This window comes from Nematolebias whitei, chromosome 12 (genome assembly GCF_014905685.2).
Source record: "Nematolebias whitei isolate Nwh7 chromosome 12, NemWhi1, whole genome shotgun sequence".
Lineage (NCBI taxonomy): Eukaryota > Metazoa > Chordata > Actinopteri > Cyprinodontiformes > Rivulidae > Nematolebias > Nematolebias whitei.
In genome coordinates this window covers 44,526,567-44,553,574 of record NC_056509.1, presented here as the reverse complement: position 1 = coordinate 44,553,574, position 27,008 = coordinate 44,526,567, and the positions used below count along the sequence as shown (strand labels likewise).

The 27,008-nt window shown below is 38.8% G+C and overlaps 1 protein-coding gene across 1 annotated transcript in view; it reads right to left on the bottom strand.

The window, feature by feature from the left end:
• Positions 1 to 27,008, bottom strand: part of man1a1 (mannosidase, alpha, class 1A, member 1) — a 160,302-nt gene that overhangs the window by 84,336 nt on the left and 48,958 nt on the right. Inside the window, exons 3-4 of the mRNA XM_037685951.1 lie at positions 11,140 to 11,255; positions 3,264 to 3,344 (exon numbers count right to left, since the gene is read on the bottom strand). Of these exons, the coding sequence (XP_037541879.1) occupies positions 3,264 to 3,344; positions 11,140 to 11,255 (197 nt within the window). The remainder of the gene's footprint in view (positions 1 to 3,263; positions 3,345 to 11,139; positions 11,256 to 27,008) is intronic.

Below are 27,008 nucleotides of genomic sequence, written 5' to 3'. Positions count from 1 at the left end.
ACACACACACACACACACACACACACACACACACACACACACACACAGCAGCGTTTCAGCCTTACGTCCTTTCATTCAGTTAGGGTGGACCACTTCAGTTCTTCTTGTAAGGTGTTCCAGGATACAGGAGCTGAGTAGGAAAAGGCTTTTTGTTTGCACTGACAACTGCCAGCACCAACGTAGCGCTAAGCTAGCATGGAATACAAACGTACCGCTCCACTATACTGCTCCGCTATTCACATCTGCCAGCATCAACGTAGCTCTAGCTTCTCAAATACCGCAGTTTGCCAACTTTTAAGCAGAGAAAAAAATTGTTACTAATCTTTAATTTTGATGTGGAAAGAGCAACAAAGGACATCAAATGATACTGATAAAACTCTTGTTGAGGAACCTTCAACCAAGAAAAGATGTAACCAAGCTGCTCCTGAAGGACTCAGCCAAACACAATCCTTAGGCCATACAGTGACTTTGATTCATTTTTTTTTTTTTTTTTTGGCCACATGCTTTTAATAATGTGTTTAAGGGGTCAAGACGACAACAAAGTCAAAGTCTCTACCCTTTGGAGTTTAAACTTCTCGAATGCCTAAAATGTTCAGAAAATACTGCAACTACTCACAATCTGTTTGAAATATTCTTGAACTTGTATCAGCTTTACTGTTGTGCATGTGGTAAACTTCTGCTCAGAACTGGATGCTTCACTTAGGTGACAATCAAATAAATGTTATAAATCTAGATCGAATTGAATTTCATCTAATTATCGATTGTACAGCAGACAAGGCGAACTGACTCCTTGTTGTTTTTAAGCAGTCCCTAACTTCTTTAAGGGGTTTCAAACATTGGATAATGTCAATAGAAAAGTCAAAGTAAATACGTTCTTGTTTTTAGTATTTCACCCTGTTTTACGGATTTATTGTTTTAGACACTACTCTTATTTTAACTGCATTTTTACTGTAGTTCATTGTTGTCATTGTTTACTGTTATTGTTGTATTTTCTTTACATGTTCTGTCTGGAACAGGTCCCTGTTGTAAACGAGTCCTTGTGGCTCAATGAGGCTAGCCTGTATAAATAAAGAATGCATGAACGTGCATAGTGGAGCGCTATGCTTGTGTTACGCATAGTTTGGAGTCTGAGCTGAGCTGCTAATCTCCGGTCCGTGTCCGGAAGCGGTGAAGGCAGAGTGGAGGGGGGGGGGGGGGGGGGTTGGTAGGCAGGGCGGGGCGCCCTCCTTGGATAATGGTAGGGGAAACACTGGGGGCTGGATACGATGTTAGCAAGGGCCATATTTGGCCCTCAGTCCTAGAGTTGGAGACATGTGCTCTACTAGATGGACCAGACAATCACAGCAATGAGCGCCAGAATGTTTTACCTCAACTTGAAAAAGTTACAAGAAAAAAGTTAGAAAGGCTCAAATCATTTTATCAGACTATTGAAAGAAGAACTGAAGAATTGGTTTTAGGAGGATATAAAAAGGTTTGGATAAGACAATAAATTTCAGTATGTTTATCTTTGAAATGACTGATTCACATTTAAAACTTTGACTTTTCACTTTTGAATAAAAATAACATAAAGCCATAACTTTGTTATCTTGAAGTAGAACTTGTTCAGTACTTGTGTGGTAAAGCTACATTTACTTCTTTTCATTTTAATATTTTGCAGCTTTAGTCAGTTTGTTGAATGATGAATGGTTTGTTATTGGTGTTATTACATCTCTGTTTATGCCACAATACTTACATCCATCACTTGACACTGGAAATTGTGTTCCTCGAGGTTTTGCATGTGTCGAAATGGCAAATGTTCACTGATCTTGGAAATTATTTTTGCTTTCGGTCTGACTTTAACCTGCACCATTTCCCTCTGCTAATAAAGAGGCAATTAGCCTCGAACTTCTGGTTCATTCTCCACGAGGACTGCGATATACGAACATTGGTGTCTTAAATCTACTACAGGAAGTCAAAAGTCATTGGATAACCTCATAAAAAGTGACATTTGAATATCCCTTTATCTTTTTATACTTTGCAAGTAGAAGCATTCAGGTTTTTAACGATCTGCAGGGTTATTCAGTCTATTGAGTTGCTGAGCTATTCATTAAGAGCGTAAATCCTGTAATTAATGAGAGAAAGAAGATGTGCCATTAACAAAAATCGAGTTTACCTCTCAATCTCTGCTGAGCACTGTAAGTAAAGATATTATCTCTTTGTTAAAGCTTTTTACAGTAAATTAATTCATGCAAGCAGAGAAATTCTGCAAATTCTCATCACTCGATATCCATATTTATTTCTGTATAAAGCAACTCCAGAGGACAGACTTCACATTCAGTCGGTCTCTTCGGGACATTTCCTTTCAGCTAATGTAAAATTACAATTTTTCAATCATTTTAAACGTCTCCTCATTTGAGTTCTGAGGCGTTTTTAAGACCCAACGTTCCTGATACATTAAAAACACTTACTCTCATTTGTCTGTCTCCACATTTCGACAAAAGTCACAATAAAGATGAAGATAAAGTTGCAATATTCAGAAAAAGTTGAAGGAAAAAAGGAAGTGAACCACATCGTGCTCCTGAACCGGTTTTGGTTTTTACTATACTATTAAAGAGTTATGAGTGCGAGCTAAGTACAAAATAACATGCTGCATCTTACCTGAATCAGACCACGGTGTGGTTTGTCATGCCACTGCAGTGGAACCAACAGAACCTCTTACCATCCTTCACAATAAAAGTCTATAAGACTTAGTGCCGTCTCTAAACATGTCGACTGCGTGAAAACAGCCTACATCGTTCTTCAGTAAAATGGATGCTCGGCCCTGACCAGCAGGAACTTTGTGCATTCTTCAAAAAGTCAAAACTCGGTGCATGTGTCTGAAACGCTTAATGTGAAGGTCTGAAAGGAATATAATGTTAGTAATTAAAAATGGAGCAGCTGGATTCAGGGTCAAACTGGGGTTCACGTCTGGTTCACCAATAACAAAATTGAGAAATTAACAAAAAAACAAAAGTCCTCATTAATTTTCTTTTCTTTTGAGAGGCTCTAAAACAACGTCCTATCAATGCATATGTAAGAATAGTTCATTAAGGAGGTTTGTTTCAAAACAAAACTCGACCTTTCCAAGCAATACTTGATCATATTGTACGTCAGTAAATTAAACGGAAGCATTTACTCCATTTCCACTTTTCTTCGTGTCGTCCGTAAGATCCGTTAAATCAATCGGCCTCAAACAAACTGAGGCAGCGTGAGGAAAAAAAAAAACACAACAGGAAGCTGCTTACCTCTTTTCCAGACAGGTAGTAGGCAGACAGCAGACCTCCAACAAATCTGATGTTCACCTCAAACACAGATATTTCTGCATTCTACAGCAAAAACAAAAGAAAAAACCATGAGCTCATTATTACGCATTTCTCCTGCTGCTGTCTGAAAACAAATGACTCGTCACTGAGGAGTTCCTCAGGGAGGAAGAGTCTGAGAGGTCAGACGTTTCTGAACAAACGTTTAAGTACTGCCTGTGAAATGAACATTGTTTTTCTGATGCTGTTTTTTAAATGAATACCATGTTAAAGGCTTCCCAATGTTTAAATACCACCAGTGAATATGAAGTTTTATACATTTTGAACTTGCTTTGTGTCTAATTATAAAGACAATTTATATTTGATGTAATTTTTAGCTGAAGTAGTAGCACAAGTCCCAAGATGGGAATAAGAGTTGGTTGCTCCATTAATCCTGACTAGAGTGAAATATTTCTGGGGCTCTCATGTAATCATGTTACTCGACACAAAGGGCCCTCCGAGACCCTTTACCCTGAATCAGACACATATCGATCGGTAATAAATTCTGCTCCTTCTGTACAATTTTTAGATTTATCATTTTGTTACCAGCTAACATTTTATCTAGTGACGATTTAATTGGTCTAAAACCAAAGACTAAAGAACGGGAACATGTTCCCCTCAACCAAAGCAGATAAAACCTGAAAATAAAAATAAACCCGGAGCATAATGTCAGATTGTGTTCATATTCCTGCAGTGATCAAGTTAGACTCTTAAAGCAGTTCTCGTACTCGGATAAATCACAGGTCTGCCGTTTTATTTTTACCACATGGAAATAATAAAAATTAAGCAATTGATTGCTTTTCCACAGCCAGAGGCAATGTTGCCCTGACAGCACCGGGTCAATACATCTTAAATGTTGCTCCTTAGAGCTGAGCCTGCAGATGACAACTGGGGAGAAGAACGTCTAAATATTCCTTATAGACATGACTTTATGGGAGAAATGGCATATTATTTCTGACTAGTGGGCAGGAGTTTATCAGAGGACTTGAAGTGACCATCAAGCTCCTGTGTCTGTTACTTAAAATGCAGCAGATTCAGTAAAATTTTCACAGGTTACGTTTCCAGTCCTGCCAATTTGAACTGGAGCTGAGAAATGCACGGAATAACCCAGTCAGAATACTATTTTAGTGGTATGACACAGATAGACTGGTACCTACTTACAGGACAAGCATGCTTGAAGAAATGCACATCACATGTCACCTTTCATAGCAGTTTTAAGCAAAAACAATCTTACGTTTTGGTCAAACCTTGAAAAGTGAAATTTAGGCCTGTCACAAATTTTGCTGGGCGATTAACTGGCTCAGAAATTATTGAGATAAACGATAATATTGTTTGAAATTTGACAATAATTAGTAATTATTGTCAAATTTAAGAAGAAATGTTGATTGATTTTTGTGGGTGTAATACCTCTTTTGACCACTGGATGGCAGTATAAGACAGTTTGAACCGAAGGATGGATAGTGAGAGAGCGAGTAGCGCATCTCTTTAAGAAAAAGGAGAGGGAGGCCCCTTGACGTGACATGGGCCGTCTCTCCTTCCTGTTTTTCGATTCTCATAACGGCGGACGCTCAATTTGGTTTGAGCTCTTTAGCATAGCATTTTCCACACAAAGCTTTTAATTAAATTTTTTTTTTTTTTTTTTTAAATCAGTAAACAAGTTCTCAGCTTCTGCAGAGATAAAACAACTGTTTACAGAAAGGCACAGGTTTCAACCGTGAATTTTGGAGCTTCGACAAGACGGAGGGTTTTTCACCCGAGGTCGGAATGTTAGCTTAGCTCGTAGCTTAGCCTCTCAGCTGAGCTGCTTTTAACGATCCAAAAACACGATTTTGGAACGTTAAAACTGATTTTAAAGAGAAAAGAGAAAGGGAGGGGTCAGTGAAGATCACCGGAGTTGATCTTTTTTCATCCAGTGTCTTCAGTAGAAAGAGACACGAAGAAACGATCAAGCTGATAAATGAAAATGAGGTCGATCATTTTCATTTATCATGAGATTAATTGATTTATTGTTTATCGCGACAGGCCTAGTGAGACTGTGACACATCATGCGATCTGTTGGAATACTTAAAAGACTCTCAGCTATTTCGACACCCAGTTTGAGCTCAACGTTTGTAAAACTGACAAATTTAAACCTTTTTCTTTGTTTGCTAAGGTTACAACCTGTAGCAGCCTTTATGAAAGTTTTTGTTTAAACTTTATTAAATATTTAGTTAATACAACAAAAACACGTGCACGCGAGAACTTATCGTTTCCTTTAAGAGCTGTCAATGTAAAAATGTGCGTCCCAGTGTGGGTTTGAATTTGTACAAAGAAAACATCTACTCAGATTGTTACACATTTCGAGTCATTCTCACCCGTGTTCAATATGAAGCTAATTAAAGCGTACTGCTTTTGTTTGTCTTTCGGCTGCTCCTTTCCTTAGGGTTCACCACAGAACTACGCTCAAAGGATTTTGTGCACCGTTGACACAACCTGGACTCAAACCTGCAGCCTTAAGATTATAAGACCACGGCACTGACCACGAGCTGCCCGATAACAGGGCACTGAGATTTCCCTAAAATTTTCAGATACAAAACGATTTGTTCGAACGAGGAAACAGTCAATAATTAAAAATACAATCCCTCGAGACAAATATGTTTAAAAAAAAAAAGGCTAATCTAAATTAAAAAAGTTCAAACTTTGTCATGCTATTTGTTTAAGGGGCAACAATAGAGTTTATCTCTGTCGCGCACAAGTTTTTTGAGAACGGATTTCCGAGTCAGATGAAGTTTTGCAGCTTGACTGACAGCTTTCGCAAGTCGCTGCTGCCAAACAGAGATACTGCGATGGGCTGGGCGGCGGGAAAACAAATTACGTGCCAAACAAATCATCTCGTTTATTTTCCAAGCAGGAACGACTCGGTGAACAAGCTGATTGTGTGGTTAATTTGTCTTGATTAAAACGGCATTCTTTCCCCCACCGTACTCAGGCTGTTGTAATAGAGGAGGATAATATTCATATAGATAAAAACCGAGTTTGACTTTAGAAAAGTTTCCTGCAGTGTCTCTGCACCAACGTGCACGAAGGACTTCAGCAGCCAGCGCGGCTTTAAACTGCAGGACAATGGCCCCATGAGTCAGCATCTCTCCGACATCATTTCACCCCAGAAAAAGCTGGCGGGCGAGGAGTCAAGTCTCCCACTGTTGCAACGTTTAGGCCCTTACAGACCACACGCGCGTACAAGAGCAGGTTGCCAAATATTTATTAATAGAGATTCCTTTTGGAAAACTACGGTGATTTTAAATTTGATGGCAGCAACACATCTTTAAAAACGTTAGCACGGGGAGAACAAAAGGCTGTAACAGTAAGAACGAATGAGAAACAGCTGGAGGAGCATTTTGCAACAAATTAGGTCGACTGGGATCAGGACAGGAAGAAGACTGGATTAAAAAAAAAAGAGCTTCACAGAGAGGCTGAATATCAGAAGTAAAGTAAATCTGAAAAAAAAAAAAAAACTGTCTAAAAAAGAGGAAAAGTGTATAAAGTAGTCCCTCGCTACTTCGTGGTTCCTTTATCGCAGATTAATTCAAAATAAGATTGGACATGACAAACATTTGGCTGATTGATGGACGAGCCGCACGATAGATAAATTATTTTATAATATTTAGTACCTCCTGCAGGTTTGCGCATCCCACACTGCAGGATAAGCGTCTTGCTGCGGCTGATCGGCTGTTCTCCGTGCGGAACGGAGAAGTGGGCGTGGCCAAGAGCGCTTGCAGGTGGCAAAGAGCAGACGAGGCAGGGAGCTGAAATCATGACATGCTGTGCTCTTTTAGTGCGTTTAGAAACATTGTTTACAATATTGCAAGAGTGTGGGAAGGGTTTAGAATGCCTTTATACATATATATATATACATATATATATATATATATATATATATATATATATATATATAAAAAAAAAAATTCTATTACTTGTACTACTATCCCTACTTCTCGGTTTTTCACTTATCGCGGGTCTTCCGGGTACGGATCACCAACGATAAACGAGGGACTACTGTAAACAAGTTTGAGAGCAACCTCTGCTCCAATCCATTCATCCATCATCTTTACCCGCTTCTTCCTTTTCGGGTAGCACGGGGAGGGGGGGGGGGGGGTCACTGGTGTCCATACAGGCGGGGAGCACCCTGGACAGGTCTCCAGTCCATCACAGGGACACAGAGACAAACAACCATTCACTGTCTGTCTCTCTCCTAGGGACAATTTAGAGTCACCAATCAGCCTAACATGCAGGTTTTTGATCTGTGGGAGGAAACCGGAGGATCCGGAGAAAACAAGCACGCATGGAGAGAACATGCGAACTCCACCTAGAAAGATCCCCAGCTCGGATTTGAACTGGCAACCTTCTCGCTGAGAGGCAACAGCTCTACCCACTGATCCACCGTGCTGCCAACAGAATAAATCAAGCAGCCAACCCATGATCGTTAAGCTTGGGACAAATTTTTCTCCAAAACCTCCAACAACCAGTCTCTTCAGTTTCTAAATGTTTCCAAACTGTTGTTAAAATAACAGGGAACGAGAAGTGTGGCCTGCCTCTACCTTTGAGCTGTGTTGCTGCAATCAAACTTAAAAAGACTTGATTTGGTCTAAAGACTGTTGTTTGTTTGTTTCAACAGACCTACAACAACAGTGCTTAGTATATTTTTAATGTTTTTCTTAGTTCATATCTTAGATGTTATCACTGTTTTTCTTTTACATTTTATTGTGGGATGTAACTGGGACCCAGCGTACACAATCTTGTTCCACCACATGTACCACGTGGTGTGAATGACAATAAAGAAACTCTGACCGAGACATATTTACAAAGTCCGTTACGAATAAAATACAGATTTATAGAATTTGCAAACCACTGCATTCTGTTTTAATTTAAATTGTACCCAACTTTTATGAAATTGTAGAAATATAACAAGTTGTCATGTTTATTATGTAAATTATTATTGATTCTTCTGATGGTTGTTGAACATCAGTTTTTGTGATTAAATAATAAAACTGTACAGTGAACTACATTTGAGTTTATTCTGCAGAACGAGCAGCAAAGCTCAGGAAACAATGGATTCCCTGCTGATTCAGGGTTATCTGAGTGGCAGCAGGGAAACTCTGAACAGGAGGGTTGCACAGACAGCAATGGTCCTCAGAAACGCTTCTTTTTAATTTGCATAAAGACAAAATAAAAGAGCAGAGCTCAAGGTATTCTTTGGTCGCCAGAATCGATGTTTTCATCGCATTCAGCCGATCTCGGTTTTACGTTTTAGCTCAGACTGGATGATAAACTGATTTTGTTTTACCGTTTTCAATCATGATTAGAATAAAAGCAAAATGTTTTCTGCCTCCCCTCAATGAGAAGCTCTTTCTCATAACGAGGACGACTCCAGAATAAAAGACGAACATCAAAGGAAAAGTGCAACTCGTCGGTGCTTGAGCTGATGTACCGATCACGAGCACGTTACTCAGCTCGTTAGCCCAAACAGAAATAAATATTAACTGAATACACTTCAGTTTTACCTACAAAGACTTTAACCAATATGCATTTCACACATAGCACAGTAAAAAAAATTAAAAAACATCTTTGTTGTTATGAAAGATTTGTCATTTTGAGCGCAAAAGCATCCTGAACGTACCAGGGAGCTAATTCAGGCTTTTCATAAAGAAAAGGAAACACGGAAGATTTAATGAAATTTTAAATGGATAAAACCGTTTCTTAATAATTTGAAAACCCACGTAACTAAATGCAATCTGTGCGTTCGTCTGTTTTTGTTAGCAAAATATCTCATGAACCACTGGACAGAATGTATTCAGTCTCAAAACATGATCAAAGATATATTTGCAAAAATTAAATTTTTGGCGTCAACCAAATTAAAAATGGCCGCCGGCGTTAAGTGACTTTACCAAATGTAAAAGTGGATATAAATCTGTCACTCCTATGGATACTGAACAAAACTTTAGCGTGGTAGTAGCTGAGAGTCATCACTCAACAGATATTTATGTTGGAGTGCTCATAATGTATATTTTTATAACATTAAATGGTGATGACGCTCATTTTTAATAAAAATGCAAAGACGCGTTTAAAAACAAAGCATGTACGCAAACGCTAAGTTAATTAAACAAGAAAAACACTGAAACAACCCCGTGACGTTTTCATTTAAAATAAATAATAGAATAAAGTCAGAAAGAATAAATGTCCGATCTACAAAAGATGAACCAAACATAAAAAAAAACAACTATTAAAGTACAAATCCATCCTGTTCTCTTCTAAAAGCATGCACGACTCGTGACATGTGCCGACTCCAACACGTCAACCATAACTGATCCTCTGTGGATCCATGTGACATCATGTGACTTTTTATTTTGACAACGGTCCAAAGTAATAAAGACCGAGTCCAAAAAATATCTTGATTTCAATGTTTGTTTGTTTGTTTTTTTTCTTGAACCGACTCGTTCAGGATGTTGAGAGTCTAAGTGTTGCATCAGAAAACTGTTTTTAATTCACCAGAATAAATTAATCCTAATCCGTTAGCAGCAGAACTTTTCAAAACCTGGACGTTTGGTTCTTTTAACTTTAAAACGTCACCCGGTTTTATCTCGAGTTACTGAAGACGATATTTCCAACAAAACGTGTTAAGTGTTTGAATTTTTTTTAATGTATTTTTATTACATCCTAATTAATTACAAAATCAAAAGTGTTTTAAATATTTATAATTTTATGTAGAGGGGAAACTTTTCAAAGATTACTACGTACTGATACAAATGTCAACCAACTTTTTAAACACAAAATGAAAGAATTATTAGAAATGTGCACCGCTGTAAGACTGTTTCCAGGTGTGACCCATCGAGATTTATTCTAACTAGAGACAGGACTGGAAGACGGAAGCTGAAGCCACACCCCCTCCGAAGCTGGAGGGAGCACAAGATTTAAGCCCCACCCCTTCATGTAAACCAATATTTTTCCAATTAAAAAAATAAAACAGATGTTTTTTAGGTGCTGATTTTTGTTTATTTACCTAGTTCTTACTTTGCTGCTTTATGTTTAAATATGATTTATTTATTTTTTTGAATAAGTTGCATTTTATTAAGTGTTTTGAAGCTTTAAAAAGATTTGTTTCACTGTGATTGACAGCCTGTTAGCGAGTTGGAAGCGTGTGTAGGTGAGACTTTTGTATCGAGGTTTCAAGTTTGTGATCCTGGTTCAGACTAGATGACAGCTCAAAAAAAATAAAATAATTTTAGCTTCAGTTTTACACAACTGTAAAAGACAAATATGTTAGTTTTTTTATCGTTACATTGTTGATGGTGTATTTAAACAACCTTCATCTGACATTCTCATTAAAGGAACTTTGAAAGTCTTTTCTGTGCAGGTAAAAAACAACTAAAGTTAAAACTGTAAAACCGAGTGTGACATCTACAGCGTTTAACTTGCAAACACTTCAGATTATTTTCCTGCACGACGACTAAACGTGCCAAAAAACAACCGTCTGTTTTTCTGTAAACAGCCGTCTTGTCCTGAGTAAAAGCACGTGTTCTTAAGAAGTCTTTTAATTCCTACTACTCTCCATTGAAATGGAAAGTGAACTGTTTTTCTGAAGCTTTGAGTGTTTTAGGAGAATTTAAAGCTTTTTTGTTCAGATTAAAGTGCCAAATGGACGTTTGTCTGGAAAGGATGCTCAGCACTACAGAGTTCTGTGTTTCAGTGTTTAGTGCCTGAATTGTGGCTTGTGGGCGAGCGCCAGGACTTTCTGCTAAATCTTTCAACTTGGCTAATAAATGACTGCAAGTACACGCACACTTACCACATTAAAGTCGAGGTTCTTCTCTACCCACTCTGTGGCAGCATCGAACTCGTCAAACATTTCCATGATAAACAAGGTGTCCAGGGCGTCCACTATCGTTGCTCCTTTTATACTCCCTGGAAGAAACAATCACAAAATAAATTCCATTTATACTTTCTGGTTCAAGTCTTCTCTATTTTGTCACAGATAATTATCTCCCACCCTCGAAAGGTAAAGTTGGACAATCATGTATTTGCATGTGTGTCTCTCTGTTTTTTTTAAGTATGTTATGAACCACTGAGCACATTTAATTGAAACTTGCAGGAAGTAATCAATGGACACATCTTTACAGTTGATTACCTCTTGGAGACAACACATCAATATGGCTGCCACAGCCAAAAATAACAACATAAACCAGCCAGTTTTACAGATACCGAGATAAACTTTGGTATGATGTATGAAAGTCACACCCAACACGTACTTCAAGTACTACATGTTGCACATCACCTTTGTTTAAAACTTTAGCATTACGCTGTGGAGTGCTGGGGCAGCAGGGTGAAGAAAGCTGATGCCGACAGGCTAGAGATGCACCGATCCGATACCAATATCGGTATCGGTCCCGATATCGGGAAAAACTTTTAGATCGGGTATCGTGACAATGTGACCAAACCATGACTGGTCAGATCTATTCACTCTAATTCTACGCTTTGTGCTCTGAGTGACATCACACGCCAGCGAACTCACCGCACAGATTGTTTTCAAAATGGAGCGAGCGAAAGGATCAGCCACCTGGAACTATTTCACACTACCTCAGCCAGCACATTCGACAGCTACGTGCAATACGTGCACAGCGACGGTTCCAAGGGGTGGCACTAAAACTTCCAGCTATAACACTACCAACTTAATCAAGCATCTCCAGAGAGTTCACCCTAAAGAGCACGCCGAGTTCGTTGAACTGAATTCAGCACTGTTTTTTCTGTATCAGATCGGTATCGGCTCGTATCGGCTGATACCAAACCTCAGATATCGGTAACGTATCGGAAGTGGAAAAAGTGGTTCGGTGCATCCCTACTCGATAAACTCATCAAGAGAGTTCTGGGAGTCTCTGACAGAGGTGTCTGAGCAGAGGACGCTGAGGAACCTGCTCCAGATCCTGAACAACACGTCACACCCCCAGCACGACACACTGGACTCTGACCGCAGCACCTTCAGTCGTAGACTGAGACCACCGAAGTGCTCCACAGAACATCACAGGAAGTCCTTCAAACTTTTCAAATCCTCCCCATTCCTACACACAGGACAATAAAATTAACCCTGCACCACAATAAACACTTTAATGTTTCTGTCTGCACCTGACCTGATTTATAATCTCGTTATTTTATATCTTGTGTGATTCCTTGGGTATGTTGCGTTGTACTGAAACTCTGGCACAACAATTTCCTGCAGGATCAATAAAGTTTTTATCTTATCTTATACCATACCAATTTATTTATAGAGCACCTAAAACAGCAACAAGGCAAACCAAAGTGCTGTACAAAAGAAACACAATCACAGCGGACACGAAAACATAAAATAAAAATATACATTGAAATAACAGTGGATAATAACTAAATGGACAACACTGTAGACTACAGACTGGATCAAAACAATTCACACCGTGTAGAAGGCAAGGGAATAACAACTGGAGTCAACACTGTCTGGCTGTTAGCAAAATATCTTATGAATCACTGACAATTTTATTCAATGTTCTGAAAGTAATCATTGCATGTCCAACTACAACTAATTCAGTTGGAGTCATTCAATTCAAGATGGCTGCCACAGCTAATCAACGTTAGCCAACACAAAAATGTCTACACTTGAGTCAGTTTTGAAGATCTTGAGCTAAAATTTGATGTGGTAGAAGTCCTGTCGCAATAAACAATACGTCAATTAATCGCACGATAAATGAAAATTATCGATGTCATTTTCATTTATCGACTTTACCTTTCTCTTCTACCTTTAAAATCTGTTTTAATCATCCAAAATTATGTTTTTGGACCATTAAAAGCAGCTACGCTGAAAAGCTAAGCTACGCGCTAAGCTAACAGGCTGACCTCCCTCCCATTTTTCTCGAAGAGACACGCTGCTCGCTCCCTCAGTATCCATCCTTTGTTCAAACAGTCTTATACTGTCATTCGGTGGTCAAAAAAAGGTACTACACACAAAACAAATTTAGATAGAAAATAAATCTTCTTCAATTTGACATTAATTACTAATTATTGTCAAATTTCAAACAATATTATCGTTTATCGCAATAATTTCTGAGACAATTAATCGCCCAGCAAAATTTGTCATCGTGACAGGTCTACGTGGCAGTGGCTCACAGTCGATGGCAACATATACTTTGAACTTGACACCTTGCAACACTGCATGAGATGTTGCACCAAAACTGAAGATTATTATTCTATTCTCAGAATAAGATAAATTTGGTCTAAAATTAAAGAAAGGCAGACATCTTTTATTTCAAAACAGAGGTTCTAGAAAAGGAAAACAGTTTAGAAATGGAAAAGTAACACGTTATTTCAAACGCTGAAAGCTTGTTAGTTCGTCGATCCCGACACTAGATGTCTCAAACTCAAAACAATGTACTGACAAAGCTCTAAAAATTAAAGAGCGATGTTCAGAGGTTGAATAAATGATTCAGCAGACAGATGGTGACTTCTGCTCATCTACAGTGATTAGAGTCATAGCACGAGGTAAGACGCAGACGCACACAAATCATAATTTCAGTGCACTCATTACCCAAAACCACTAACAAACCCAACATCCCTCCAACACCGTCGCCTGAGTCTGTGCCAAGGAGCTCCATAAATCATTCAGCTCGCAGAGCTCTGCAAAGCTCTTAGTCGTCCCGCGCTTGTTGCAAACACAAAACCTCAAACGTAGGAGCAATCTGACCACTTGCAGGTGAGGAAGGCAAAGATGGAGACCGAGCATGGAAATCAGTAAAACATTAGGAAGCAGAGCTATAAGAGAAGCTGGCAGTGGCGATAAAAACTAAAACTGAGGTAAAAAAAAGATTTGAAAACAAACCAAGTCAATAAGAAAAGTGTTTGATACAAAGTCGAATAAAGATGATAATAAATGTCTGTGTGATGCCGTTCTTTGCCAAGTCTCTCTTAAAAAAGTCATTTTTAATCTCAATGAGATCTCAAGGTTCAAGGTTCTTTAGTCATTCACATCACATGTGGTGCATGAGGTGGAACGAAATTGTGCACGCAGGGTCCCAGTTACATCCAACAATAGCAACAATATAAAGTGTATGAGAACCAGTAATAAGGATCTAAGATGTACACTGATATACGACAGGGTCAAATAAAGAACTAGGAGTTAATTTAAAGATGAATTTACAGTTAGGTCCTTTCAATCAGTGGGCTGATAATTAGATGTAAAAAGACGACCAGTTTATTTAGACAAACATGAAACCATCAAAGGCTAAACAACAACAGAGTTCAGCTCCTTCACGTGGAGCCTGAGGCTGCTGGGAAGGTTTCTGCAGACAAATGAGAGAGCTGCCTGCTTTACATAAGAGCAGTATTCCAGTGTAAGAACCATATCTTATTTGTGAAGCATGGAAGAGGAACAACCAAAGCAACTGGATTCATGACAAAAGAAGGTGGGCCATAAATTTACCCAGCTGGACCTGCTCTCCATGTGGGAACAGCACGACCGGCTCTCAAACCCACATTCTTTGGATTTTAGAAATGTCAGGTCAGTGGGAATCAATAAAATGAGAACAAGCGGTACTTCAACGTCCCCTGTCGCTGAGGGATCTGAACAGTGAATATTGGTTGTTTTTTTACAACACATCCCGGCAGTCATCTTGGATTTTGACACAGCAACCCAATTTTTTAAAGGAACTTTTGTTATGATGTACACACCAAACTGGAAGTTTACCTCACTGTTATGCTCACAACATTCACGTACGGGTGAGATTTCCAAATCCTCATGTTTGCTCTGCAACGGGACAAAAACAACCGTGGCAGAGTATGGGACGGGGGAGTGAATTTGCCTCTCGATGGCCGAAGCCCAACCATTAGCCCGTTTTAACACAGATTAACAAAGGTAGGGCTGATCAACCTCCACTGCACGGCACTGTGCTGTTTTTATGATGAACAGATTAAGAAATGGAGAATGCTCGGGATAGAGTGAGATGGAGGCCGACGATCGGCTGTGGTGACCCCTTAAGTGAGCAGAAAAAATATTTTTAACTGCGACGGTAGTCACAGAGCTGCATGAAACAAAAAGCAGGGGCTCAAATTCGCAATTCACAAAAAAGCTAAAGTCAAAGCATTTATAGAAATTACGAAAGAAAAATGCAAAAACCAGTGTGTGTTGACCATTAAGTAAAACGAGATTCAAAGTAAATGAAATAAAGATAAAAAAAAATCCCTTCTTGAAGATTATGTTGTTCGGGATGGGAGACTGCAACAAAATGAAGACCCCACACAATTTGGTGGCTACCTTAGATAAATAATGTTACATTGTCACCCTATAAGTCACAGTTTTTTTGCATAATTTACATGCCCGGCAACAAATACGCTGAAGCAACATATTTATGGATTTTTTTCAATATTTAAAGCAATTTTTAGGTGAGACAACCGTTTTCATTCATTCTGACTGAAAATATTGAACACTACCATTTTCAGCCGCTAGATGGCACTCGAATAGTATGGCAAGTCGTTGTGTCATGTAATTGATAATAGGTAAAAGTGGCTATTAATGACACAATCGGCTTGCCGAAGCAAGCCCCCTTCGTCCATCTTGCTTGGAGCAACCGTCAAATCAGCGTCATTTCGCTGCGCTGACCGGGCGAAATGACGCTGATTTGACCATTGAAGTGCATTTATTAAGTAAAAGTTCAACCGAGACACACCTTTACTATAATGTCGAGCAAACAGTTGTTTTTAAGTGTTAATCTTGTTAACGTTCTCCCGTGCATGCTCCCGCAGCTGCCATTTGGCAGTTAGTCGATTTTTGGCACAACACCGGCCCACATTTCCGGGTTGTTAGCGGTGACGCGTAATAGGTGTTATACGGCGAAGCAACGTTATTTATGCATTTTCCCACTTTATTAGACATATTTGGACTGATGAGACTTATTGACAGGTGTGACGTGTACGGTGGAAAATATGGTAATTGAAATTTTATACATGTGAATGTTTTTGTTCAGTGCCCTGAGATGACATGTTGTGACTTGGCACTATATAAATGAACTGAATTGAATTGAATTATATTTATTGGATTTTATGGAAGATTTGCTGTTTAAACAGATTGGTTTTTAGCTGAGCAAGTTATTGCTCTTCCTGTTTTTTATCCATCTGACATTTTGAGCCCATTCAACCCAGACGATCAACTAAGAGAGAACAAGACACTTTCCTATGCTCCATTGTCCTGTCAGAGTGCTTCCTTCCTGCATGTATCCGAGACTCCATGTATGTGAGAAAGGCAGACGGTCACAGTGAGCAGAATACTAATGCAATAAAATAAAACACAATCCCTCTGATTAAAGGATCACTAAGGTAATGCCATTACCAGAGGAAAATAAATCTGAATTTATGGACACAGTAAAATGTTGTCATACTGACAAACTGTGTATTTACCTAAATCTGTCAGGGGAAAAGAAAAACTTCTCTTGCCAAAGTAGCTTTCATCTTGATGATCTGTCTGCAGTAATAATAAATAAATAAACAATGGAAAACTGCCAGTTACATATAAAACAAAATAATGTGAATTTGCTAGATTTTGCATGAATATGTTTTTTTTTTAGTTAAAAATGAAAACTCTAGGCTGCAGACTTTTATGCTAATGTTCTTTTAGTTGAAAGAAAAACCTTTAAAAAATTAGCCGTTATTCAACCCAACAATTGTTGCATCAAATAAAATGTCATAACGGTGTATGCCAATCATTCCCTGCTTTGATTTGTCAGACAAGAACATATGTACAATTATGTAATGTTTGCTTCACAGTGCAAGAAATGTGAAGGCATTACTTTGGAAAGACTTCCATGCACCAAGAGTGCGACAACATCCCGACCTTTTCTCATACTTTGTGTAAAAAAAAAGGCAGATGAATTAAAAACAAAAACAATAACTGCATCCTAGATTTGCCGGTGTTTATTGATACTTCATAGCACACCACTAACCGTGTCAGGAGGCGAGGTATCATGATGATACGGGCCACCCAGTGAAGCGTCAACATGTGTAAATAAAGATCAGTGGCATCAGGCAGCTTGTCCAGGGTCACAGTGGGAGAAAGCTTTTTATCAGATCCAGGATCGGTGTCTTGGTCCAGATGGAAGGACTATAAAAACCTCAGAAGATTCAAATGAGATCTGTGAGGTTGGGAAAGCAAAGTCTGATGATGAGGATTTTGTTCCAGATTTGAGCGTGGTGAGGCAGCAGATGGCTCAGCATCTCTAGCTCTTCTGCTCTACAGGAGTGGTATCAGATGAGAGGAATCACTGCGAGGACCTGTAATGACTTGACGAACAGGAGAGGACAGACTTGTGATGTTTACTACAGGGAGTAAGCGCGTTATTGTGGGAAAATTATTAGATTTATTGCAATTATTTGCACAATCTTGCAACGAATAGAATATATTTAAGACGGATGAAATAATGTTGCTTAGACAAACATTTTCATGCTGGAAGCTAATGTAAGAGAAACAGATCATGTTGCAATCACAGCATCTCTGGCTGTTTTGCGTTCTTTTCTCCCAGTAATGGTTACCAGTGTGACCACACTACAACTGGATCATAGAACATCGTTGTTACCTTTATGTTTGTCCTAATTTTCTCAACAATCAAGCGGTTGCGGGTCAAAAGTAACGCTTATGAAGATAATTAACCTAAGGGGTAGACTTTGGCATGAGTTGGGACGGTTCACCCCCGAGTGTTGGATGAAGATGGATGAATGCTGGGATGACAGTCAACTCCTCTATGTGGTTCATAACCGGGAAAAATGTGGAATGTTTTTTCTGAGTCGAGTTTGATTTTCTGCTCCAAATGAAGGAGTTCAAGTATCTTGGAGCCTCGTTCATGAACTACAGTGGGATGGAACGAGAGATAGAGTGACAGATAGGGGCCTAATCTACAGTAATGAGGGCTTTGCTCGAGTCTGTCGTGGTGAAAAAGGAGGTGAGCTGAAAGGAAAAGCTCTCAATTTACTGGCCCATCTACAATCCAACCAGTGGTGTAGTCTACATTTTTGTAGTGGGTATACAGCGGTAAAGTTAGTTTAAGTTGGACACCACTGAAGCTACGGAGCGTGAATGTCCAACATAAAACTAACTTTACCGTGGTCGGTCCGTATACTGTGCTTAGAAACCAAAGTACGCTTATTAGTACAATAATCGTCAATTTATTTTGAGTTTTAAGTATATTGAACATTTCCAAATTTCTCTGATGATCTGAATAAATATAAGCTAATGTAATAAACAAGATCAATGACACGTGCCTAATGAGATGTCATGCATCATTGGGCACTTTTAAGTGGGTATACTGGAATTCTTAAGCTTTTCTAGTGGTATACTCCGTATGCCCATGTATCGCGTAGACTACACCAATGAATCCAACACTTGCACATGGTCTTGAGATATGTATCATGACTAAAAGTAAGAGATAAGAAGGCTGAGTTGGGGGGGGGGTTAGTAGAGCTGCTGTGACTCTGCATTGAAAGGTGCTAGCTAAGGTGGTTTGGGCATCTCCTGACCACGTGCCACTATGAGGAAACCCTGGGGCAGACCAAGAAGTTGAAGGGATTATGCATCCTCTCTGGACAGGGAACAAGTTGAGATCCCCTGGGGGATCCCAAGGAGAGTGTTGTTGGGGAGAGGGTTGTCTGGCTGTCCCCCCCTGGACCACAGATAAGCATCAGACAACAGATGGATGAATATATAGACAGATGGCTAAAGAATGGCTGAGTGACTAAAAAAACAAACCAATTGTTTCTTGTTATGTAATGATGATGGGTACACAAATACATGGAACAAAATTTCAGGTATTCTTTGTTTTTATTACAACCTAGTGCCTACATTTACTACTGAAGTACTGCTGATTGTAGCTGGTTGGTTTATTTTTCTTTAATTTTCCCAACTGTTCATACTTTTGTCACTTTCTAAGGGAAAGACAGGGATTTTTGACATTTTTGAAGTCAAGTTAAAACAGGTAAATTCAAGGAATTAATAAACCTTTATACCTGCTGGGTATTAATTAATTGATTAATTAATTAATTATTTTATTTATTTATTTTACACCAGCTGTTTCCTAAATGTGCTTTTTCAGGGCTCTAATTGACAAAAAAATAAAAAATATAAATAAAAAAAAATCAAAGAGTGTTTTTGCTCAAATTGTCTACCTGTACACCTGATGTGATACTTCCATAGAAAACTCCCTCCGAGGTTGCAAAGGTCATAAAAACCTTTTCCCCCATAAATAGGAATATCTATGTTGACAGGCAAACTGGTGGATTTGTCTTCTTAAGAAAACAACCAAGACACCTTAGTACACTCATTCATAAAGGATGCTTCAGTATTTCCTTGTTCTGAAAAGAGCAGGAGCAAAAAAAGACAACGGGCTGCTCGTTCCAGACGAAGCTGTCAAACGCTGCCGGATCACCGAACGAACGAAACCGAGTAGGGACGGAGTAATGGATGGAGATGAAAAATGGAAAAGCTGGTGTCCCCAGAAGACAAGAATCATTACCTTTCTGTTCTGAGATGGAGGACAAGATTGCAGAGAAGGGTGGTAGAAAAAAATGAGAGGCAGAAAACACAAAAGTCATTAACCAACATTATCCTTCTTTTCCTGTGAAACATAATCCATCCAGTCATTCGTCGTCCAACATCCACTCGTCTTCTAATGACACGGCCATCAATAAGTCTTCATTCGCATGCGTCTCATTTGATTATTAGAAAACAGCCTTATCAATCGAACCCATCACAGGATATTGAATTAAATCTGTTTACGAAAACTCAGAAACCAAAACAAACATACCTGTCATTTGCTTTCCTAACCACAAGTTTTATTATTAAATCAAAGCAACATTTAGACAACAGGCGCAGGTTTCTTTGCGCTCCGAGCAAGAAGAAAACGGTAAATGTCACGTGGATAACATCATGTACACCCTGAACACCGAGCGTGACCTCGACAGTCAGCTGAGCCCTGCAGCTCTGGGTCACGCCGAGCTCTTCGGTGAGGCTGTCGCGTCTCCTTCTCACTTTTATTTACAGCTCTCCGCGGAGCAAAGTCCCCACTCCAGCACAGAGCTGTAAATTATGTCACAGCAGCTCTGGGAGGCAAACATCTCTTCCTCCAACAATAGATTCAGCCCTACAACGGTACGGGTTACAAACTGCGGCTCAGACTGTGTCCTTTGACATAAAACTTTCTACTGACAGGAGTAAAGCAGCGCGAGTTGAAATGCGGCGCATTTATTGTGTGCCCAGAGGTGTGGAGAGAATTCACTGTTGCACGGTCCACCCTGAATAGATTTATTCATTTCTGCAAAGAGCAAATCTCCAGAACAGCCAGAGTCCAGGAAGAAAAGACTCGAACCAAAGGTGAGCGTCTGCCCTGCCTTCCTTTACATCAGCTGGCCAATGAGACCCGAAGAAACAAAAAGAGCACACTGAGTCAGCTATTTGTGTGGACCTTCAGAATAAAAGTTAACACCTGAAAAAAAATATATATATATATATTTTAGCTTTATGGAGATTTTTTTCATCACAATATTAAAATGTATTAAAAAAAACAAACCGAAAGGGTCTGAGCACTAATTTACTATGAATAATGCTGGAATAGCCAAAGACAAACAAAGCTGGGTTTTGTTAAATCGGTAAGTGCTAAAACTGATAACTATTAAAATACACCTGTGTATTATATTTAAGGAGTCTGTCTAAAATTCCTTGTATGGATCAAACAAAAGGAAAAAAATTCAGAACTATTACAGTTTACCCATTTTTTTTTAAAAGCAATAAAATGTGGATACCAACTCCAAAATAAGAGTTCCTTAATTAAGGATTTAGTAATGATTGTTATTTATGTTTGTAAACATTTAAATAAGCATTACCAACTGTGCAGAAAACACAACACTTTTCATACACTGAAGCAAGAGCACTAATTGATGAGCCTAAGTGCTGCTTTTATTCATAATTTGAATTTTAATTACCAAACATTTGTCAGTAAATGCATGTACGTGTTATGAGCGTTAGTAGATATAACGTTTGAGTAAATAAAGTCATTTAGTTAAATATAAGCTGAGCAACTTGCAAATATATTTACCTAAAGGAGTAAAGTGCAGCAATTGATCTTGCCTAACAGTGAGCGCGCTTCAACAGAGTTTATAGCAGTTTTTTAAACAGCTGTCTATGCTTTATAAAGTGTTTATAAGCCGGTGAATAATATGTTCATGTCATAAAACAATAATAAATCCTTTATAAAGGAACTTTTACTAGGAAGTGATACCAGAAATGAACAACAAAAACGCATTCCAGCACAATTTATACATTTTTAGGAATATCTAATGAGAAAAGAAACAAGAAGCTCATATTGTCATTCCTTTTTTCAAATGATAAAAGTTTGTAGTTTATGTTTAACCACGGAGTTTAATGCATATCATCTCCTGTTTCTTACATGGTGGAAAAAATACATTATGTATATATATATATACAGATTTCCAGGACAGACATAACCTGTGACAATCTTCCCCTATAACAAATGAACACAAATCTACCTCGTCTTTGTAAAATACCCCGTCATAAAAGCCGGTACCAGAAGAAGAGAAATCAGCAAACAGAACCTTTTACCAGTTTTTCCAAGTGAACTTAAACGAATATTGCAAAGACTCAGCAGCCACGTGTCAAAAACAGCAGCCTCAGCCTTCAAAATCCAAAAGCAGCAAAAGTCTATTGTAAAATACAACTCTGCTGAAAAGTGAACTTTCCTCCCGAGCCTTTCTCAACAAAAAAATGGCAAAAGGGGTTCCTTCTCCAAATGCTCTGCAACACAAACGAGATCTAATCCCTAATCCCACAATTTGATCCAGATCTCAATACTTTCAACACCGGTTGGTGATCCCATTTAGCCCCAACAACCGTCTGAACATTGAATTCACATTTCGTTTTTCCGAAGGGGTCACAAAGGGGAGCGGAGGAAAAGTGACGGCTAAGCTTTTGGCTAATCGTGTTATTTTGGGCAGAAGGTGCGGCCACACACACACACATCCTTAAAGTGTGTTAACCTCTTGGCTTCGGCTGCTCGATCTTCAAGTGTCGACAGTTTTAGTGAAGGTTACGGTGAAAGGCATCGCTACGCTCCAGCTGGATGTTGACAGTTAGACACCGAGTTGGTTTGTAGAAAAGTTATGATAAGACGATAAAAACAAGAAACTGATGAGCTGTTTGAAGATAAAACTCTCCTTTTGGTTCATTTAGTTTTTCCTGCTTGTGATTTAGATCTGAGGTTCTCTAACTTTTTGGGTTCAGGGACCCCTTACAGGGGAGAAAAACTTTCAGGGGCCCCCTCATAACCCCCATGTTTATTAATTAATTTTCTTCAATTTATCTCTTTCATGCAATGGAAATATATGTGTAACGTAAATACTATACTATAAATATAATTATCAATTCATACTATTCTAATAGTATATGTGTATATATATATATATATATATATATATATATATATATATATATATATATATGATTTTTATTATTATACGTATACTATACTATAAATACTTAAGACATGTTTTATAAACGTGTTAATACATTTTTTTATACATTTAAACATGGAGTGTTTTTCATTCACAGAATCATAACAGCAGTGTTCATACCTAGTAACAGAGCTTCATTTGTAAACAGATCGATGCTAATAACATGCAGGCTGGGGGGGGGGGGGGCCATCCTCATTAATTTTGAATAAAGTAGATGGGATTTCCTGCATTTTGGTTTATATTAACAGGTTGTTAAACATCTGTGCTTGTAAAAAATATATATTATGCTATACATTTTTTTTTTTGCCGACCCTCAAGCACCGGCTCGCGGACCCCCGTTTGAGAACCGCCGATTTAGACAATATCCCTAAACAGAGTTAAACGGCATAGACTGTCCAGAACAGACTTTGGTTGTTTTTATTCACAAACAGCCAATGGGAGGATGGACGGAGCTGCTGCAGACCTTGGGGGTTAGTTCAAAGCCCAGGCGAGAAAACTTGTTGTTCTCTCCATGTGGGTGTGTGTGTGTGATTAATTAACTTTGCAGACTCAAGGTTTTTTTTAACAAAAGCCCAAGAGATGGATCTCAACAACACCAGGATCCAAGGTGTGCATGTGCATCCATGTGATGATGCATCATTTCAGCTGCAGCAGAGCTCTCTTAAACTGTGCAGAGTGAGATTTACATCACTTCAGATACAACCAAACACAACATCCTGCTTGCTGTCATCCTGACACACACACACACACACACACACACACCATAAGAAAACCTGAGGGAAGGCCACAGCAGAATTACTCCATCTATTTCTATTACAGAGTGAATTTCTGATTCAGACACAAAGCTGCGTGGGAGCTGAGGCTGCAGCCCAGGACTCCATGTCAAATTATATAAGAGACTAAATGATGGTTGGAACAGAAAGACACCAAAAACATCAGTCCTCTTCACTGGTGGCTGATTTTATTTTTAGCCTTGCTGAGGCTGTCTGCGAACAGGAAGCAGAATCAAACGCAGGATGACAACATAAGATTCTGGCCGAGAAGTGAAATAATTCACACTCGCAGAAGCTGCAAACATCTGCGCTTCATCAAAAGCATCATGAGAAAGTGTCATTTACACTTTGTTTCCAAAACCTTGCTGCTTGGATGTTTAACAAGACGACTCCTCTTGCCAAAATGAACTTGTTGATTTATTTTAAAAAAAACTTTGTTTTGTTTCGAGTTCTTTGAGTCGTAAATTGATGCCTCAATAAATAAATAAAAAATGTAAAATTGAACTAAGTTTTAAACAAATGTAAAATCCAAGCTTGGTGTGGATTAAAAATAGGATTAATTCCTGCAAGTCTGAATCACTTTGATGTTTTATAAAACCTTACAGGCCTTTTTGAATCTTTTAGAGTTGCTTCAAGCTAGGGATGCTCCGATCGGGTTTTATTTTGGTGCCGATCGTTGATGCTGATCACATGGATTGGCTGTAAAACTTTTGATTTAGTTCAGATGAGTGATACTTACTACGTGATCTGGAAAATATGAACCATACAATCTCCTCAATTTGGACAAAAACATGTTTTTATTTACTTTTTCAAGACAGAAATGCATATTTAAAGAACTTGCAGACACACTACAGCAAATATTCAGTCAAAAGGACAAGAGAAAAACATTTAAATTTACCTGCTATCAGTAACAGAATCTTGAACAGATTGGAAACATTAAGGCTAAATAATGCAGAAAGTCAAATAAATCTCAAGTAAGTTCTTCTGTTCGTTTGTGCCCTAACATAAACTTTGTTGTTAATCTGAGCTATATGAATGAAATGACTTGATTTATTTTATTAACACGTGGTTAAATTGAGTAAAAACGGACTAAAAGAAGCACAACAAAAAAAGTGAAGGACATAAAAGTTACTCAAGTTCAGCTCATTTACTAACTTTTGTCAAAAAAAGTACCAAACAGTAAATCTATTTACTCTTTAAGTAAATAGTGTTTTAAGCAGCGGAGATGTTTCCAGTTGGAGGCAGTTCCTCTTTATGTTCAGGAAACGAAGCAGCTCAGACCAACTGTAGTCAAACATCTGCTTCTACAGGATTATTTTTATCTCCTGTTCCAGAGAGGAAGCTCAAATTGTGCAACAGCATTCTCCTAAGATCAGGCTTCAAACTAATCAACGTAAGAAATCATTATTTGTAGACGTCGATGTTTTTAGTCGACAAGATCTTTTCAAACTTATCTGTAAATGTTGCTTCAGCTGTTGTTCCCTGTGCTACGTGCATCCGTTGAGCTGCCACGTGGCGGAAAAAAGTCCAAAGTTGATTGTTAAAAACAAAAATCAAATAGATGATTTTGATTTTTGGAGGGGGGGGAACTCCTTTACTTTAATCAAACAAGCTCTTTGAACTGTTTGCTCCAACAGAACCTAAACAGTCCGTGACACGTCGGCACGTCTTCAAATCTTTATTTCACTTCTGTCTCGTCTCTGAAATCAATTGTTTTTTTTGTTTTTCACAAAACAAACTGGTTTTTGTTTTCCGTAAAGGAGGACAAAATTAAAACCAATACGATGCAAAAATCAGATGAAGTGTTTGTTATTCTGAAGGGCGATATAAAATCAGGCAACAGAATGGCCAGCTGGACAAAATATATTGGGTACATTAGACCGCAGTTAAACAAGCATCTGTGCTGGATTTAAACCAGCAACCAAAATTAGTTTTTGGCACAAAAAAAACAAAAAATAAAACGCACTGCACCAAAAGATCTACTCAATCTGTATCTGCAGTTTCAGAGATAAAAGGGAAATGTACTTTTCAGTGCATCAGAAGACTAAAACAGAAGAAGAATGTCAGATGATCAGAATGTACTTGTACATTTATAAATGAACAAATGGGAAGAAGACGAGACGTGCGCATGAAGGAAAGGCTGCAAAAGACAGCAGGGTTAGGATTAAAAAAAAAAAAAAAAAAACAGCCGTCGCAAAAAAAAAGCAGGCGAAGCCGGCCATTCAGCCAGTGGCCTTTTAAACCGTGCAGGCAGGGCGAGCAGATTACCTCGGCTGCAAAGTCTCCGTGTCTCAGGAGGAGATGGAGGTCTTCCCACTGCCTGCAGCTACAGGTCCATCCAACTGTCCAGAGGAAAGACTACACTTTTAAAACAAAGTCAAAGTGCAATTCGAAGAGGCAGAAAAATCTGGTCAAATTTTATCAAAGAAAAGTAGAAGCAAAAACTGAAAATCACTTCCCAGGTCGCTCTAACCGTTACAAATCACTCCCAATACATAACCAAGGGCTACACTATATTCAGAATATCTCCTAAAGAAAAACTTGCATAAAACTGAGAAAAAGACATTTTAAAGGATCAACTTTACAGCCAGCATGGTTTTCTAACATCTATATTCAATCTCCCACTGAAGCCACATAAAACACCGTGCGCTGACTGAGCTCGTTAGCAAAGCACAAATTCACAACAGGACCGAACCCCTATGAATTTGAAAACAAAGATGTACTTGTTCTGTGGGCGAATCTCAACAGCAATATTCTGGCAATAAACAGCTGAGCGGAGAGCTACAACAAGCAGAGAGAGCCGAAACAACAGCAGGAGAGACGGACGCCATCAGTGCCTGCAGCTGGATTTAATTTGAGCTGAATCTACAACATCTCAACAGACAGGATCTGAAACCGTCTCGTCTGCTTTTTAATACGTTTGTTTAAAAATACACTCTAAAGTTCTCGATTTAAAACCTCAACGTGAAGCAGATGAAGTCAAAGAGTGTCATATTTTATATTCAGCACATCAGTTACATTAGTACAGGGGTTCTCAAAGTGTGGGGCATGAACCCTCTGTAGGACGCATGACTAGGTCTGTTGCGATAAACAATTAATCAATTAATCGCATGATGAAAATTATCGACCTCGTCTTCATTTATCGGCTTTATCGTTTCTTCGTGTCTCTCTCTTTCTACTGAAGACACCGGATGACAAAAGGCTCAACTCCGGTGCTCTTCACTGACCCTTCCCTTTCTCGTTTCTCTTTAAAATCCATTTTAACCGTCCAAAATCGCGTTTTTGTATCGTTAAAAGCAGCTAAGCTGTGAAGCTAAGCTACGAGCTAAGCTAACAGGCCGACCTGGGGGGGGGGGGGGGGGGG